Source organism: Cervus canadensis, chromosome 10, assembly GCF_019320065.1.
Source record: "Cervus canadensis isolate Bull #8, Minnesota chromosome 10, ASM1932006v1, whole genome shotgun sequence".
Lineage (NCBI taxonomy): Eukaryota > Metazoa > Chordata > Mammalia > Artiodactyla > Cervidae > Cervus > Cervus canadensis.
The window spans coordinates 69,701,132-69,718,220 of NC_057395.1; the positions used below are offsets into that span (position 1 = coordinate 69,701,132).

At 42.8% G+C, this 17,089-nt stretch overlaps 1 protein-coding gene across 12 annotated transcripts in view; it reads right to left on the reverse strand.

Moving 5' to 3' along the window:
- PTPRT (protein tyrosine phosphatase receptor type T) overlaps window positions 1–17,089 on the reverse strand; it is a 1,113,287-nt gene that overhangs the window by 386,126 nt on the left and 710,072 nt on the right. For all 12 annotated transcript variants that reach the window (XM_043479842.1, XM_043479836.1, XM_043479841.1 and 9 more), the window contains exon 8: window positions 13,792–14,088. In XM_043479842.1, the coding sequence (XP_043335777.1) occupies window positions 13,792–14,088 (297 nt within the window). The remainder of the gene's footprint in view (window positions 1–13,791; window positions 14,089–17,089) is intronic.

The window sequence follows — 17,089 nt, forward strand, 5'->3', positions numbered from 1 at the left end:
AACATCCTTGTGCAAATATCGGTAATAATGATTCAGGTGAAGATTATCAGGGAGTGCTACAATCTTTGGGTCAAAAGTTCTTGGGAAGACCCAGAACTGGCAAAGCAATCCTGAGGAAAAAGAGCAAAGCAGGAAGCATAACCCTCCCAGACTTCAGACACACTACAAAGTTAAAACAATCAAAACAGCATGGTACTGGCACAAAAACAGACATACAGATCGATGAAACAGAATACAGAACCCAGAAATAAACCCATACACCTATGGGCAATTAATCTTCAACAAAGGAGGCAAGACTATAAAATGGAAAAAAGACAGTCTCTTCAGCAAGTAGTGCTGGGAAAGTTGGACAGCTGCATGTAAATCAATGAAGTTAGAACATACCCTCACACCATACAAAATGGCTCAAAGACTTAAACATAAGCTATGACACCATAAAATTCCTAGAAGAGATTGAAGGCAAAAATTCCCTGACATAAATCATACCAATGTTTCCTTAGGTTAATCTCCCAAGGCAATAGAAATAAAAACAAAAACATACAAACAAACAACAACAAAAAACAAATGGCACCTAATCAAACTTACAAGCTTTTGCAAAGCAAATGAAACCATAAATAAAACAAAAGACTAACTACATGCATGCTCAATCACTAAGTTGGTTTTATTCTTTGAAACCCCATGCACCACAGAGCACCAGGCTCCTGTCCTACATAATGGGAGAAAATATTTGCAAACAATGTAACCAGTAAGGGTGTAATTTCCAAAATATACAAACAGCTCATACAACTTAATGACAAAAACACAAACAGCCCAACTGAAAAATGGGCAGAAGACCTAAATAGACATTTCTCTAAAGAAGACATACAAATGGTCAATAGGCACATGAAAGATGCTCAACATCCCTAATTATTCAGTTCAGTTCAGTTTAGTTCAGTTCAGTCGTTCAGTCGTGTCCAACTCTGCGACCCCATGAATTGCAGCACACCAGGCCTCCCTGTCCATCACCAACTCCAGGAGTTTACTCAAACTCATGTCCATCGAGTCGGTGATGCCATCCAGCCATCTCATCCTCTGTTGTCCCCTTCTCCTCCTGCCCCCAATCCCTCCCAGCATCAGGGTCTTTTCCAATGAGTCAACTCCTCGCATGAGGCGGCCAAAGTATTGGAGTTTCAGCTTCAGCATCAGTCCTTCCAATGAACACCCAGGACTTATCTCCTTCAGGATGGACTGGTTGGATCTCCTTGCAGTCCAAGGGATTCAAATAACCCTAATTATTAGAGAAATACAAATCAAAACTGCAGTGAGGTACCACCTCATACAAGTCAGAATGGCCATAATTAAAAAGTCTACAAATAACAAATGCTGGAAAGTGTGTGGAGAAAAGGGAACTCACCTTCACTGCTGGCAGGAATGTAAATTGGTGCAGCCACTATGGACAACAGTATGAAGGTTACTCAGAAAACTAAAAATAGAGTTGCTATAAGATCCAGCAATCAGAGAGGGAGCTTAGATGGCAGAGGAATAGGACAGGGAGACCACTTTCTCCCCCACAAATTCATCGAAAGATCATTTGAACACTGAGCAAACTCCACAAAACAACTTCTGATCGCTAGCAGAGGACATCAGATACCCAGAAAAGCAGCCCATGGTCTTCGAAAGGAGGTAGGACAAAATATAAAAGATAAAAAGAGAGACAATAGAGTTAGGGACGGAGATCCCTCCAGGGAAGGGAGTCTTAGTAGAGAAAGTTTCCAACCACCAGGAAACCCTCTCACCGGCGGGTCTGGGGGAAGTTTTCGAATCTCGGAGGGCAACCTAACTGGGAGGAAAAATAAACAAAACCCACAGATTACATGCCTAAAAACAACTCCCAGCAGAAAAGTACCCCAGACACTCACATCCGCCACCAGCAAGCGGGGGCGAATGGAGAGGAGCGGGCGGCATTGCTTAGGTAAGGACCGGGCCTAAATGCCCTGAGGGCAATTGGAGGGAGCTAACGAGAGACAGCAACTTAAACTGTGGGATAGCAAGAGAGAGAGAATTAACCTGGGAAAGCCCTAAACTTAGGCACTATCGCCTGTTCCCAGAATGAAGGACTGAGCAAATACCAGAGAAGAGCTAGTGGGGGGTGCGGGGGAGAACCGGCCCATCCCCCGCCAGAGGCAGGAGGCAGGGGGGAGGGGAAAGGGGCAAACTCAGCCCCAGAGACGGCATTCCCTACCAAACTGCAAACAGGCTTCCAGTTTCTAACCAAAGACCTCCTGAGATTCTGGATGGTCGACATCCATCGGGACGGTCGCAACTAGAGTCCAGCTCCCCAGAACAGACACAAGGCGCACGCACCCGACCGGCACGTGGAAACAGGCTGGGACCGCGGAGGGGAGAAGGTGCACCACACCCGGGGAGAGTGCGCCCGTCAAGGTCCTGGCTGCCTGGGCTGCTCGGCCAGGGAAGGCACAGAACGCAGGCCCAACCAAGTCTGCGCTTTTGTGGAGTACCCGAAAACTGGAACCGCACGCCACGCAGGGCTGGCTCCATATAGAGCAGCCGGGAGCCTGAGCAGTGTAGACGGGGAAAGCACACACCCAGGAGTGGGGACAAACCCAGTGTGGCCAGAACATTGAAAGTGCTCCCCACACACGCCAGCAATATCTGCCTGCAGCGCCCCTCCCTCCCCGCAGCATCACCGAACAAGCGACCCTAAACAAGAGACCACCTCCGCCCGCCTGCGTCAGGGCGGAAATTAGACACTGAAGAGACTGGCAAACAGAAGCCAAATAAACAAAGGGAACCACCTCAGAAGTGACTGGTGCAACAGATTAAAATCCCTGTAGTTAACACCGACTACACTGGAAGGGGCCTGTACATATCGAGACGTGTAAGCTGGAACGAGGAGCTATCTGAAACTGAACCGAACCCACACTGCCCGCAACAGCTCCAGAGAAATTCCAAAACACATTTTGTTTTCTCTTTCTTTTTTAAAGTCCTCTATTACTCCTTAATTTTCATTTTTATAACTCACTATAACCTGGCCAAAAAAAAAAAAAAGACCCATTTTGAAAGCAAATTTCATATATATTTCTTAAATTTTTTGTGTTTTGTTTTTCAATATTGTATTTTTAAGAGTCTAACCTCTACTCTAGATTTTTAATCTTTGTTTTTCAGTATTTGATATCAATTTTGGACATTTAAGAATCCAACCTACAGTACCCATTTTTACTCAGGAGTGTGATTACTGGTTTGATCACTCTCTCCCCATTTTGACTCTCCTTTTTCTCCCCCAGATCACCTCTATTTCCTCCCTCCCCCTTCTCTTCTCAATCCAATTCTGTGAATCTCTGTGGGTGTTCTGGGCTGCGGAGAACACTTAATGAACATAGTACTGTGTAGATCTGTCTCTCTTCTCTTGAATCCCCTTTTTCTACTCCTGCTCACCTCTATCTCCTTCCTCCCTCTCTTCTTCATGTAACTCTGTGAACCTCTCTGGGTGTCCCTCACTGTGGAGAATCCTTTCACCATTAACCTAGAAGTTTTATTATCCATGCTGTATGGAGGGAGACGTCTTGAGGCTACTGGAAGAATAAGACTGAAATCCAGAGGCAAGAGGCTTAAGCCCCAAACCTGAGAACACCAGAGAACTCCTGACTACAGGGAACATTAAATAAGAGATCATCCAAAAGCCTCCATACCTACACTGAAACTAACCACCACCCAAGAGCCAATAAGTTCCAGTGCAAGACATACCATGCAAATTCTCCAGCAACGCAGGAACATAGCCCTGAGCATCAATATACAGGCTGCCCAAAGTCACACCAAACACATAGACCCATCTCAAAACTAACTACTGGACACTCCATTGAACTCCAGAGAGAAGAAATCCAGCTTCACCCACCAGAACACGGATGCAAGCTTCCCTAACCAGCAAACCTCGACAAGTCAAACATCCAGCCCCACCCACTGGGAGAAACCTCCACAATAAAAAGGAACCACAGACTACCAGAATACAGAAAGGCCCCCCCAAACACAGCAATCTAAATAAGATGAAAAGGCAGAGAAATACCCAGCAGGTAAAGGAACATGAAAAATGCCCACCAAGCCAAACAAAAGAGGAGGAGATAGGGAATCTACCTGAAAAAGAATCTAGAATAATGATAATAAAAATGATCCAAAATCTTGAAAACAAAATAGTTAGAGATAAATAACCTGGAGACAAGGATTGAGAAAATGCAAGAAATGTTTAACAAGGACCTAGAAGAAATAAAAAAGAGTCAACTAAAAATGAATAATGCAATAAATGAGATAAAAAAACACTCTGGAGGGAACCAACAGTAGAATAATGGAAGCAGAAGATAGGATAAGTGAGGTAGAAGATAAAATGGTGGAAATAAATGAAGCAGAGCGGAAAAAAGAAAAAAGAATCAAAAGAAATGAGGACAACCTCAGGGACCTCTGGGACAATGTGAAATGCCCCAACATTCAAATCATAGGAGTCCCAGAAAAAGAAGACAAAAAGAAAGGCCATGAGGAAATGCTCGAGGAAATAATAGCTGAAAACATCCCCAAAATGGGGAAGGAAATAGTAACACAAGTCCAAGAAACCCAGAGAGTCCCAAACAGGATAAACCCAAGGTGAAACACCCCAAGACACATATTAGTCAAATTAACAAAGATCAAACACAAAGAACAAATATTAAAAGCAGCAAGGGAGAAACAACAAACACACAAGGGGATTCCCATAAGGATAAGAGCTGATCTTTCAATAGAAACTCTTCAGGCCAGAAGGGAATGGCAGGACATACTTAAAGTAATGAAAGAGAATAACCTACAACCCAGATTACTGTCCCCAGCAAGGATCTCATTCAGATATGAAGGAGAATTCAAAAGCTTTACAGACAAGCAAAAGCTGAGAGAATTCAGCACCACCAAACCAGCTCTTCAAAAAATGCTAAAGGTTCTTCTCTAGACAGGAAACACAGAAAGGTTGCATGAACGTGAACCCAAAACAACAAAGCAAATGGCAACGGGACCATTCTTATCAATAATTACCTTAAATGTAAATGGGTTGAATGCCCCAACCAAAAGACAAAGACTGGCTGAATGGATACAAAAGCAAGACCCCTATATATGCTGTCTACAAAGAGACCCACCTCAAAACAAGGGACACATACAGAGTGAAAGTGAAGTGCTGGAAAAAAATATTTCACACAAATGGAGACCAAAAGAAAGCAGGAGTCACAATACTCATATCAGAGAAAATAGACTTTAAAATAAAGGCTGTGAAAAGAGACAAAGAAGGACACTACATACTGATCAAAGGATCAATCCAAGAAGAAGATATAACAATTATAAATATATATGCACCCAACATAGGAGCACCACAATATGTAAGGCAAATGCTAACAAGAATGAAGGGGGAAATTAACAACAACACATTAATGGTGGGAGACTTTAATACCCCACTCACACCTATGGATAGATCAACTAAACAGAAAATTAACAAGGAAACACAAACTTTAAATGACACAATGGACCAGCTAGACCTAATTGATATCTATAGGACATTTCACCCCAGAACAATCAACTTCACCTTTTTCTCAAGTGCACACGGAACCTTCTCCAGAATAGATCACATCCTGGGCCATAAATCTAGCTTTGGTAAATTCAAAAACATTGATAGCATTCCAGTCATCTTTTCTGACCACAGTGCAGTAAGATTAGATCTCAATTACAGGAAAAAAGACTATTAAAAATTCCAACATATGGAGGCTAAATAGCACACTTCTGAATAACCAACAATCATAGAAGAAATCAAAAGAGAAATCAAAATATGCATAGAAATGAATGAAAATGAAAACACAACAACCCAAAACCTATGGGACACTGTAAAAGCAGTGCTAAGGGGAAAGTTCATAGCATTACAGGCTTACCTCAAGAAACAAGAAAAAAGTCAAATAAATAACCTAACTCTACACCTAAAGCAACTAGAGAAGGAAGAAATAAAGAACCTCAGGGTTAGTAGAAGGAAAGAAATCTTAAAAATTAGGGCAGAAATAAATGCAAAAGAAACTAAAGAGACCATAGCAAAAATCAACAAAGCTAAAAGCTGGTTTTTTGAAAAGGTAAATAAAATTGACAAACCGTTGGCCAGACTCATCAAGAAACAAAGGGAGAAGAACCCAATCAACAAAATTAGAAATGAAAATGAAGAGATCACAACAGACAACACTGAAATACAAAGGATCATAGGAGACCACTACCAGCAGCTCTATGCCAATAAAATGGACAACTTGGAAGAAATGGACAAATTCTTAGAAAAGTATAACCTTCCAAAACTGAACCAGGAAGACATAGAAGATCTTAACAGACCCATTACAAGCATGGAAATCAAAACTGTAATCAGAAATCTTCCAGCAAACAAAAGCCCAGGACCAGATGGCTTCACAGCTGAATTCTACCAAAAATTTAGAGAAGTGCTAACACCTATCTTACTCAAACTCTTCCAGAAAATTGCAGAAGAAGGCAAACTTCCAAACTCATTCTATGAGGCCACCATCACCCTATTCCAAAACCAGATAAAGATGCCACAAAAAAAGAAAACTACAGGCCAATATCACTGATGAACATAGATGCAAAAATCCTTAACAAAATTCTAGCAAACAGAATCCAACAACATATTAAAAAAATCATACACCATGACCAAGTGGGCTTTATCCCAGGAATGCAAGGATTCTTTAATATCCGCAAATCAATCAATGTAATACACCACATTAAAAAATTGAAAGATAAAAACCATATGATTATCTCAATAGATGCAGAGAAAGCCTTTGACAAAATTCAACACTCATTTATGATTAAAACTCTCCAGAAAGCAGGAATAGAAGGAACATACCTCAACATAATAAAAGCTATATATGACAAACCCACAGCAAGCATTACCTTCAATGGTGAAAAATTGAAAGCATTTCCCCTGAAATCAGGAACAAGACAAGGGTGCCCACTCTCACCACTACTATTCAACATAGTGTTGGAAGTTTTGGCCACAGCAATCAGAGCAGAAAAAGAAGTAAAAGGAATCCAGATAGGAAAAGAAGAAGTGAAACTCTCACTGTTTGCAGATGACATGATCCTCTACATAGAAAACCCTAAAGACTCTACCAGAAAATTACTAGAACTAATCAATGAATATAGTAAAGTTGCAGGATATAAAATTAACACACAGAAATCCCTTGCATTCCTATATACTAACAATGAGAAAACAGAAAGAGAAATTAAGGAAACAATACCATTCACCATTGCAACAAAAAGAATAAAATACTTAGGAGTTTATCTACCTAAAGAAACAAAAGACCTATACATAGAAAACTATAAAACACTGATGAAAGAAATCAAAGAGGACACAAACAGATGGAGAAATATACTGTGTTCATGGATTGGAAGACTCAATATTGTGAAAATGGCTATACTACCCAAAGCAATCTATAGATTCAATGCAATCCCTATCAAGCTACCAACGGTATTTTTCACAGAACTAGACCAAATAATTTCACAATTTGTATGGAAATACAAAAAACCTCGAATAGCCAAAGCAATCTTGAGAAAGAAGAATGGAACTGGAGGAATCAACCTGCCTGACTTCAGACTCTACTACAAAGCCACAGTCATCAAGACAGTGTGGTACTGGCACAAAGACAGAAATATAGATCAGTGGAACAGAATAGAAAGCCCAGAGATAAATCCACGAACCTATGGACACCTTATCTTTGACAAAGGAGGCAAGGATATACAATGGAAAAAAGACAACCTCTTTAACAAGTGGTGCTGGGAAAACTGGTCAACCACCTGCAAAAGAATGAAACTAGAACACTTTCTAACACCATACACAAAAATAAACTCAAAATGGATTAAAGATCTAAATGTAAGACCAGAAACTATAAAACTCCTAGAGGAGAACATAGCGCAAAACACTCTCCGAACATAAATCACAGCAGGATCCTCTATGACCCACCTCCCAGAATATTGGAAAATAAAAGCAAAAATAACAAATGGGACCTAATGAAACTTAAAAGCTTTTGCACAACAAAGGAAACTATAAGCAAGGTGAAAAGACAGCCCTCAGATTGGGAGAAAATAATAGCAAACGAAGCAACAAAGGATTAATCTCAAAAATATACAAGCAACTCCTGCAGCTGAATTCCAGAAAAATAAATGACCCAATCAAAAAATGGGCCAAAGAATTAAACAGACATCTCCAAAGAAGAAATACAGATGGCTAACAAGCACATGAAAATATGCTCAACATCACTATCAGAGAAATGCAAATCAAAACCACAACGAGGTACCATTACACGCCAGTCAGGATGGCTGCTATCCAAAAGTCTACAAGCAATAAATGCTGGAGAGGGTGTGGAGAAAAGGGAACCCTCTTACACGGTTGGTAGGAATGCAAACTAGTACAGCCACTATGGAGAACAGTGTGGAGATTTCTTAAAAAACTGGAAATAGAACTGCCATATGACCCAGCAATCCCACTCCTGGGCATACACACGGAGGAAACCAGATCTGAAAGAGACACATGCACCCCAATGTTCACCACAGCACTGTTTATAATTGCCAGGACATGGAAGCAACCTAGATGCCCATCAGCAGACGAATGGATAAGGAAGCTATGGTACATATACACAATGGAATATTACTCAGCCATTAAAAACAATTCATTTGAATCAGTTTCTAATGAGATGGATGAAACTGGAGCCCATTATACAGAGTGAAGTAAGCCAGAAAGATAAAGACCAATACAGTATACTAACACATATATATGGAATTTAGAAAAGATGGTAACGATAACCCTATATGCAAAACAGAAAAAGAGACACAGATGTACAGAACAGACTTTTGGACTCTGTGGGAGAAGGCGAGGGTGGGATGTCCTGAGAGAATAGCATTGAAACAAGTATACTGTCAAGGGTGAAACAGATCACCAGCCCAGGTTGGATGCATGAGACAAGTGCTCAGGGCTGGTGCACTGGGAAGACCCAGAGGGATGGGATGGGGAGGGAGGCGGTAGAGGGGATTGGGATGGGGAACACATGTAAATTCATGGCTGATTCATGTCAATGTATGGCAAAAACCACTACAATATTGTAAAGTAATTAGCCTCTAACTAATAAAAATGAATGGAAAAAAATCCAGCAATCCCAGTACTGGGCATATATCTGGACAAAACTCTAATCCAAAAAGATACATGCACCCCAATGTTCACAGCAGCACTATTTACAACAGTCAAGATACAGAAGCAAACTACATGTTTAGCCACAGATGAGTGGATAAAGAAATGTAGTATGTTGTGTGTGTGTGTGTGTGTGTGTGTGTGTGTGTGTATGCATACACAATGGAATATCACTCAGCCATAAAAAGAAAAAAATGCCACTTGGAGCAAAAGGTATTATCATACTAAGCAAAGTAAGTCAGAAAGATATGATATCATATGATATCAATTACATGTGAAATCTAAAATATGGCACAAATGAACCTGTCTGTTTCAAACAGAAACAGACTCACAGATACAGAGAACAGACCTGTGGTTGGCAACGGGGAGAGGATAGAGGAGAGAAGGACTGGGAGCTTGGGAGTAGCAGATGTAAACTATTATATATGAATAGTTAAATGGCAAGGTCCTACTATATAGTACAGGGAACTATATTCCACATCCTGTGACAAAACATAATGAAAAAGAAAATGGAAAAAATATATAAATGTATAACTGAAGCAGTTTGCTGTACAGAAGAAATTTACATTGTAAATCGACCATACTTCATAAAAAATTTTTTTTAAGTTCTTGGGGACTAGAGATATTAAAAGATCTCAAAACACTGCTGCACAGGTGAGCTAATTTACAAAGAGAAAAGGTGCCACGTTTATTGTGAAGAGACTGGGTGGTCCCCATCTTATCTAAGGGACCAACTCAGCATCACCAGTAGAGAGGGTCCCTGACATTATGTACCTCTTGACATGCTACAGAGAGAAAGCTACATCACCAACTCATATAGCATTTTTGCCAAACATGTCTCATATTCTGATTTGTCACATAAAGTCAGGTTTAATGTTACTGGAAATATGAATGCAGATTGTCTATTTGATTATTTTAGAATTACTGCAAAATTTCTTAGATGCTCTATGGTATTGTGGGTATGGAGGAGCAAGTTCTTATCATTAACTGTCATGTATTATGGGGTCGCAGAGTCGGACACAACTGAAGTGACTTAGCAGCAGCAGCATGTTGAAGAATTTCAGGGTGAGGTATCATGACTTCTGCCACTTATTTTCAAACAGCTAAAAATATTATATGTATATTTATATATGTTATTTCCATATCAAATGTATCACACATGTGAAAGTGAAAGTTAAAGTCACTCAGCTGTGTCCAGAATTCTCCAGGCCAGAGTACTGGAGTGGGTAGCCTTTCCCTTCTCCAGGGGATCTTACCTACCCAAGGATTGAACCCAGGTCTCCCGCATTGCAGGCGAATTCTTTATCAGCTGAGCCACGAGGGAAGCCCAAGAATACTGGAGTGGGTAGCCTATCCTTTCTCCAGTGGATCTTCCTGCCCCAGGAATTGAAACAGGGTCTCCTGTATTGCAGGCAGGTTCTTTACCAAGTGAGCTGTCAGGGAAGCCCTATATCATATACAGGTATCATATATGCATATGAAAAATTAGATAGCGAGGTGTTCACTAGTGTTAGGTCTCGTGAAGGGTTTACAGATCTTGTTTATAATCTTCTTCCAATTTTTCCATGGTTTTGAAACATTTCAAAGTAAAATCAAGTATGAATTGTAGTATATAACATGTGTGTCAAGACCCACTGTAGGTCTCAATAAGCGGTAGCCAAAATGAGGCCATCATCTATTTTCTTTTCCTTTTTCAGAATCTCAGAGATTCCATTTCACAGTCTCGGCTGTGGTTTGGCTGAAGGCAGAAAAGTAACCACCCAGCAAGCTGAGCTGTGGTTTTTGTCTGAGACATTTGTGAAGAGAAGGGGAAAAAATAAAGAACCTATTTAGCCTCCTACTAACAGCCCCTTCGCAGATGAAACACTGGGGTTCAGTGGCCACAAGCTGTTCTCACCAGTGGTGGGTTATTTCACATGCTCACAAAGGCACTGGGGTGATGGAATTACAAATTCCACACATTTCCCAGAAGGCAATTTTGTAGCACAGATGAAAGCAGTGTGACTCCAGCCAGCTCAACCCGCAAGATGCTTCCTTGGTTCCCTGAAGGGGGTTTCAGTTAATGGACGAGAGCTGAGCTCCATCTGCAGCTTGACCTCGAGGTCAATGAACCCCCAGCAGAGATGGTGCCTCTCCCTTCTTCAGGAGAAATGGAACCTAACCCCGGTGTGCACAGGAGCCTGTGCTCTTCTGAGACCTTCCTGTGGTCTCCATGGTCCCCGAGGTAGGGCCTCAGGAGAGCTGCAAGCCAGAGGCATGGTGTCCTGAATGTTGGTGCTTTTACTGTGATGATGCCCACACAGCTCGAGAGAGCAGGGATGGAGGTGCTGCCGTTAATGGTGTTTGATTAAAATTTAATTTCAAAGCATTGCTGTTATCAATTTGTTTTGATAAAGACCTTGTGATTGGTTTTTCTTTTTTTTTTCTTGGTGATGAGAAGAAGAAACAGAGAGGTTGGGGCATGCCTTAAAGATGGGACTAGGGATGTGCAGTTGCACATGTAGGTAATCCTCAAAAAGCGGCCCAAGGCAGGCAGAGCATCTTGGCAAGAAATGTCCTGAGCGGTTCCTGGGCTAAACCCTCCTGTTCATCTTCAGCGTCCTGAATTTTCATGCTGGTTCCCAACACTGGCTCCCCCTTGTCTGACAACCAGGTCCCCCCATGAACTCTTGTCACTAAACCACCCTGGGCTTCCCTGGTGGCTCAGTCAGTAAAGAGACCGCCTGCAATGCAGGAGACCCGTGTTTGATATCTGGGTTGGGAAGATCCCTTGGAGAAGGAAATGGCTACCCACTCCAGTATTCTTGCCTGGGAAATCTCATGCATAGAGGAGCTTGGTGGGCTACAGTCTGTGGAGTCACAAGAGTCAGACAGAACTTAGCAACTAAACCACCAAACCACCCTACTTGCCCCAACTCTGCATCTCCTTATTATATAAAATCAGGTCTAATGTTATTGGAAATATGAATATGGATTGTTTATTTGATTATTTTTAAATTAATGTGAAATTCTGCCACATTGCCACTCCTTGGATATCGATGCCATGTTTTCTATAGCTATGACAGTGGACATCTACTGCTCTGAAGAGATGGATGGGTGGCTTTTGGGTTGATTGTGCTAGAGGAGTCTTTGTCAAGATTTTTGTTTTTTGGACTTAGCTACATTTAATGAAAACTTACAGTCTGATGGACATGATTCTAGTTTCTATACATGCCATCTTTTCTATGAGCACAACAACCTGTAAGTTAGGTACTATGATTATCTCTTTTTTTAAAAAAATTAAAAAAACCACATGGCTTATGGGGTCTTAGTTCCCTGACCAGGGATCAAATCTGGGCCACCAACAGTGGAAGCACAGAGTCCTAACCACTTGACAACCAGAGAATTCCCAATTTATCTCCATTTTTACAGATAAGGAACCAGGGCACTGAGAGGTTAAACAACTTTCTCCAGGCATATTTGGCTCCAGAGTCTGACTTCTCTTAGTCTATGTGCTGGAGAAGGAGCTATTTATCTTTGATACAATGGAGCCAAATCTAGAGAAAGTTCTGGCAGCTTCATCAGAAGCCAAATCCAGGGCTGCAGAGTGAAGCCAAGATGAGACGTCTGACCCTCTGTTGGAGGCTGGATGGGAATAGGCTCCCAGGAAGCAAGGCACTCAGATCTTCTGGAGAAGCTGACCCGGGTAAGAGCTGTACCCACAGGAGACCGAGGTTCTTTGCAAGACAGGAAGATGCAGGAACAAGGTGACAGAGGCTGAGTCCCCACCACTGTGCTACCAAGAAGCACAGTCTAGAGGGGCTGCAAAGAGAGTGGCTGTGGGATGATTTTAAAAGGGATGGGGGAGGGTTTGTTACAAAGGCAGATTTGATAAAACTTCCAGGTCTAGGATAAGATGGAGGGATTGAGGGACAAGGTTAGAAGAGGCTGGAGTGCTTTCCTCTATATGCTTGTGGAACTTTGCAGCTGAGGGATATGGGTCTTGATCCCGCCAGGGACCATTACTCAGGTCTCCCTGTGTTCTAGGAAGTATACCTGAACACAGGGAGAGAAGTCAGTATAGGGGAAGATATGAGTTAAATTTTGGATACTTTTTTGAGATGCCTGTAGGACACCCAGGTGAAAATGTGGTTCTGGGTGCATTCAATGTGTGTGCGCCAAGCTCTTTATGTGTATTTTCTGATCCTAATTTTTAAGAGATTCCAGAGCCGTCTGACTCCAAACTCAACACGTTTCAACAGTACGATCGATACACATCTTCTCTTTTGAGAGGCATCAGCGTGGTTAAATGTTGGCATAGCAGGTGGTATAAAGTGAGAGCAGGGATGTGGATGAGCATGTGTCTGTGGCAGAGGTGTCACTGTCTAGGGGGACAGCGCCCCCTGGAGTTGTGCACTGTACAGCCTGCATGGTGTGTTACTGAAGAGCTTAGAGAAGATGCTGATTACTGACAGAGAGATGAAAGATGCTGGAAAAAAATAAACCCTTGCAACTGCTAGGCATGGCCACCTGAGCTGGTCCAGCCCCCCCAGTTCCTGAGGGAGCACGCCTACTCCCTGACTCACCGTCCTCCTCCGTCTGCACCACCAGCTCCTCGCTCTCCATGCGGCCTTCGGGGTTGGACAGCAGCAGCCGCAGCCGGATGGTCATGAAGGGACGCAGGCCCCGCAGGGTGTAGTGGGACGAGGTCTGGATGAGCTCCTCGGCCTCGTACTGCTGCTGGTTGAACACGTACTGGTACTGCACCGTGAGGTTGTAGCTGTGGCAGCGGGTGACCGCGTAGCCGAAGGGCTCCCACTGCAGGGTCAGCTGCCGGGCCCGGATGTCCACGATCTCCACGTTCTGGGGGCCGTGCACCGGGTCTGCAAGACACACACGCAAGACACGGGGCTCTGAGCAGGCCACTGGGAAGGCGGGGTGGGCGCTCCGCTAACACAGGGGAACGCGGCTCTCACCAATTCATCCACTGCCTTCCTGATGTCACCACTTAGAGTATAATGTAATTAATATTTTTCTGTAAGACAAACCTATTATTTAAACACAAGCATCTAAAAGAAAACCTAATTAAAGGGAAAGTCTGAATCACTTGTCATAAATGAATATTAACGATCTGAAAAAAATGCAACGTTGTTAAAATTGCTGAGGTTCATCAGGGTACCACTGAAGACCATCGTGGGCACCACCAACAGCACACACAATGCTTTGGGGAAATACTAATTGAGAAGGAAGCTGCAGTCTGACCTCTCTCTTTATATTTCATCTGGCCGCACCCCTCCTCTTGAGAAACCAGCCCCCTCTTTTCAGTTCACGGCACTAGAGGCAGAGAACGCAAACCGAGCTGCATCCTCACACGCAGCCCCCGGGCTGTCACTGTGACCAGTGGGATCTCCTTTCCTTTCCCTGAAAACACAACTGATCCCTTTGGAGCCTCCCGTAACAGCCGTCAACCCTTCCTTCTCTCCTCTCCCTTCTCAACCAAACAGGCCTCTCCAGGAATATCATTCTCAAAACAGATCTGATGCAACAGTCCAACTCCTAGGCACATATTTGGACAAAATGATAAATCGAAAAGATACCTGCGCTCCCATGTTCATAGCTGCACTATTCACAATAGCCAAGACATGGGAGGAACCTAAATGTCCACCAGCAAAGGAATGGATAAAGATGTGGTACAATGGAATACTACTCAGCCATAAAAAAGAATGAAATAACATCATTTGCAGCTCAATGGATGGACCCAGAGATTATCATACTAAGCGAAGGAAGTCAGAAAGAGAAAGATAGATACCATATGGTATCACTTACATGTGGAATCTAAAATATGGCACAAATGAATTTATCTACAAAATAGAAACACACTTACATGCATAAAGAACAGACTTGTGGTTGCCAAGGAGGAGGGGGACAAGAGATGGGAGAATTGGGAGATGGGATTAGCAGATGCAAGAGATGGAAGAACTGGGAGATGGGATTAGCAGATGCAAACTCATATATATATAGAAACAAAAAGGTTCTGCTGAAGAGTACAGGGAACTACATTCAATATCCTATAATAAATCATAACAGAAAATAATATGAAAAATAATATATAATTTTAAAAGGAATAAAAATTAAAAACAGGTCTTATTATGCCTTCTCACCCCAGTGCTGTATCCCATCCCAACCCCCCCCCCAACTTATCTTGGTCCCAGACCCTCATATATAACAGTGGCCATCTTTATTTTATTATGAATATTCTATTTATACTTTATACAAATTAAGTAGATGTTTTTGTACAAAATAGATTATAACAAACAAAACTATTTTTTTTAAATCTCCATATGTAAAGCTCATTCTCTAAGGTTTAGGCATTTATTACAATAGAAACACAACCTCCTTTATGATCGGCATATCCCATAAGTTCTTCTGTCAGGTTTTCTTCTCTGGGAGTAGTTAAGCACAGGCTAGAGATTCAATCAGTGTATTTCCCCCCACGCTACCTATAGGGCTTTACCAGTTTATATAATCTCTTTGGGTCCATTTTCTATTTCATTTGTTAAATAGAGATAATGATAGTAGTTAACTTTATGCAGGGGATGTGGGGGGGGGCATTAAATGAGGTGTTGTTTGCAAAAGCTCTTAGAATTACACCTGGGATTTAAGCACTCAATATTTGGCAGTTTTTCTTCTGCAGTAAAAGGAAAAGTACTAAAAATAATAACAAGTCCTCACATGCTGTATCCACCCAACCACCTTATATGTGGCAGTACTGTGTAGCATCCTTATGCAAAATGATGGATTCTTTCATCTCTCTGGTCCTCTCAGAGCACGTAGGGGGGTAAGGCTGCTTCCCTGCCAATGCGGTGATAAAAAGGGAGGGCGGGGAATTCCCTGGTGGTCCAGTGGTCAGGACTCTGCTCTTCCGTTGAAAGGAGCACGGGTTTGATCCCTGGTGGGAGAGCTAGGACAGGGCATGCCACGTGGCATGGCGAAAAAGAAAAAAGGAAGGCGATACTGACGGCGCTGAGTCCTCTGATCTGTCCGTGCAGGGCAGATGCCCTGTGACTTGTGTAGGGACACACCTTGAAGTGGTTCTCTTTGGAGAAGGAAGCTTAGAAATAGATGTCAGGGAGCCCAGTGGCCAGCCCAGACCTCTGAGGCACTGCTGGGGAGACGGGGGCAGCCTGGCCCTGCTCAACTACTGAGTTCACGGTCACTCTTACAGCCCAATAACTCATGTTATGTAGAGGAAAACCCGTATCCCAAAAGCAAAGAGGTGTCACTGAACAAAAGCCGCTATGTGGAGCCCACATGGATCGAACAGTGAGAAGAGAGGGCCCCAGAGCTGGGGGCTCTGACCTGGCGTGGCTGCTACTGCTGCTCGCTTCACACGAGGACAAACATCTAGACAGAGTTAACAGTGAGAAACTCCTTGCCTGGGAAGTCCTGAGCATCCCCCAGCACTGCCTGGCGGGAGCCTTTCTCTTGGTCCAGATGCCAGAACACTGCTGGCAGGGAGGCCGCCCACCCTGCTCGGAACCTCATGGACCCTCCTCTGGGTGTGCCTTCAAAATTGACTTGGAGCTTTGTCCAGCTAGATAACTGCCCTCATCCCCTCTTGGCTCACCTTGTTAGAGTGAGATCAGGAACATTTAAGACCCGTAAAATCCAAGGTTATAACCCTATTTTGTTAAACATCTTAAGATGTACCACAGTCCATGTTAAATACACATTTGGGAGTCTCCAATATTCCCTTCACTTCCCTGATAGCTCAGTTGGTAAAGAATCCACCTGCAATACAGGAGACCCCGGTTCAATTCCTGGGTCAGGAAAATGCACTTAGAGAAGGGATAGGCTACCCACTCCAGTATTCTTGGACTTCCC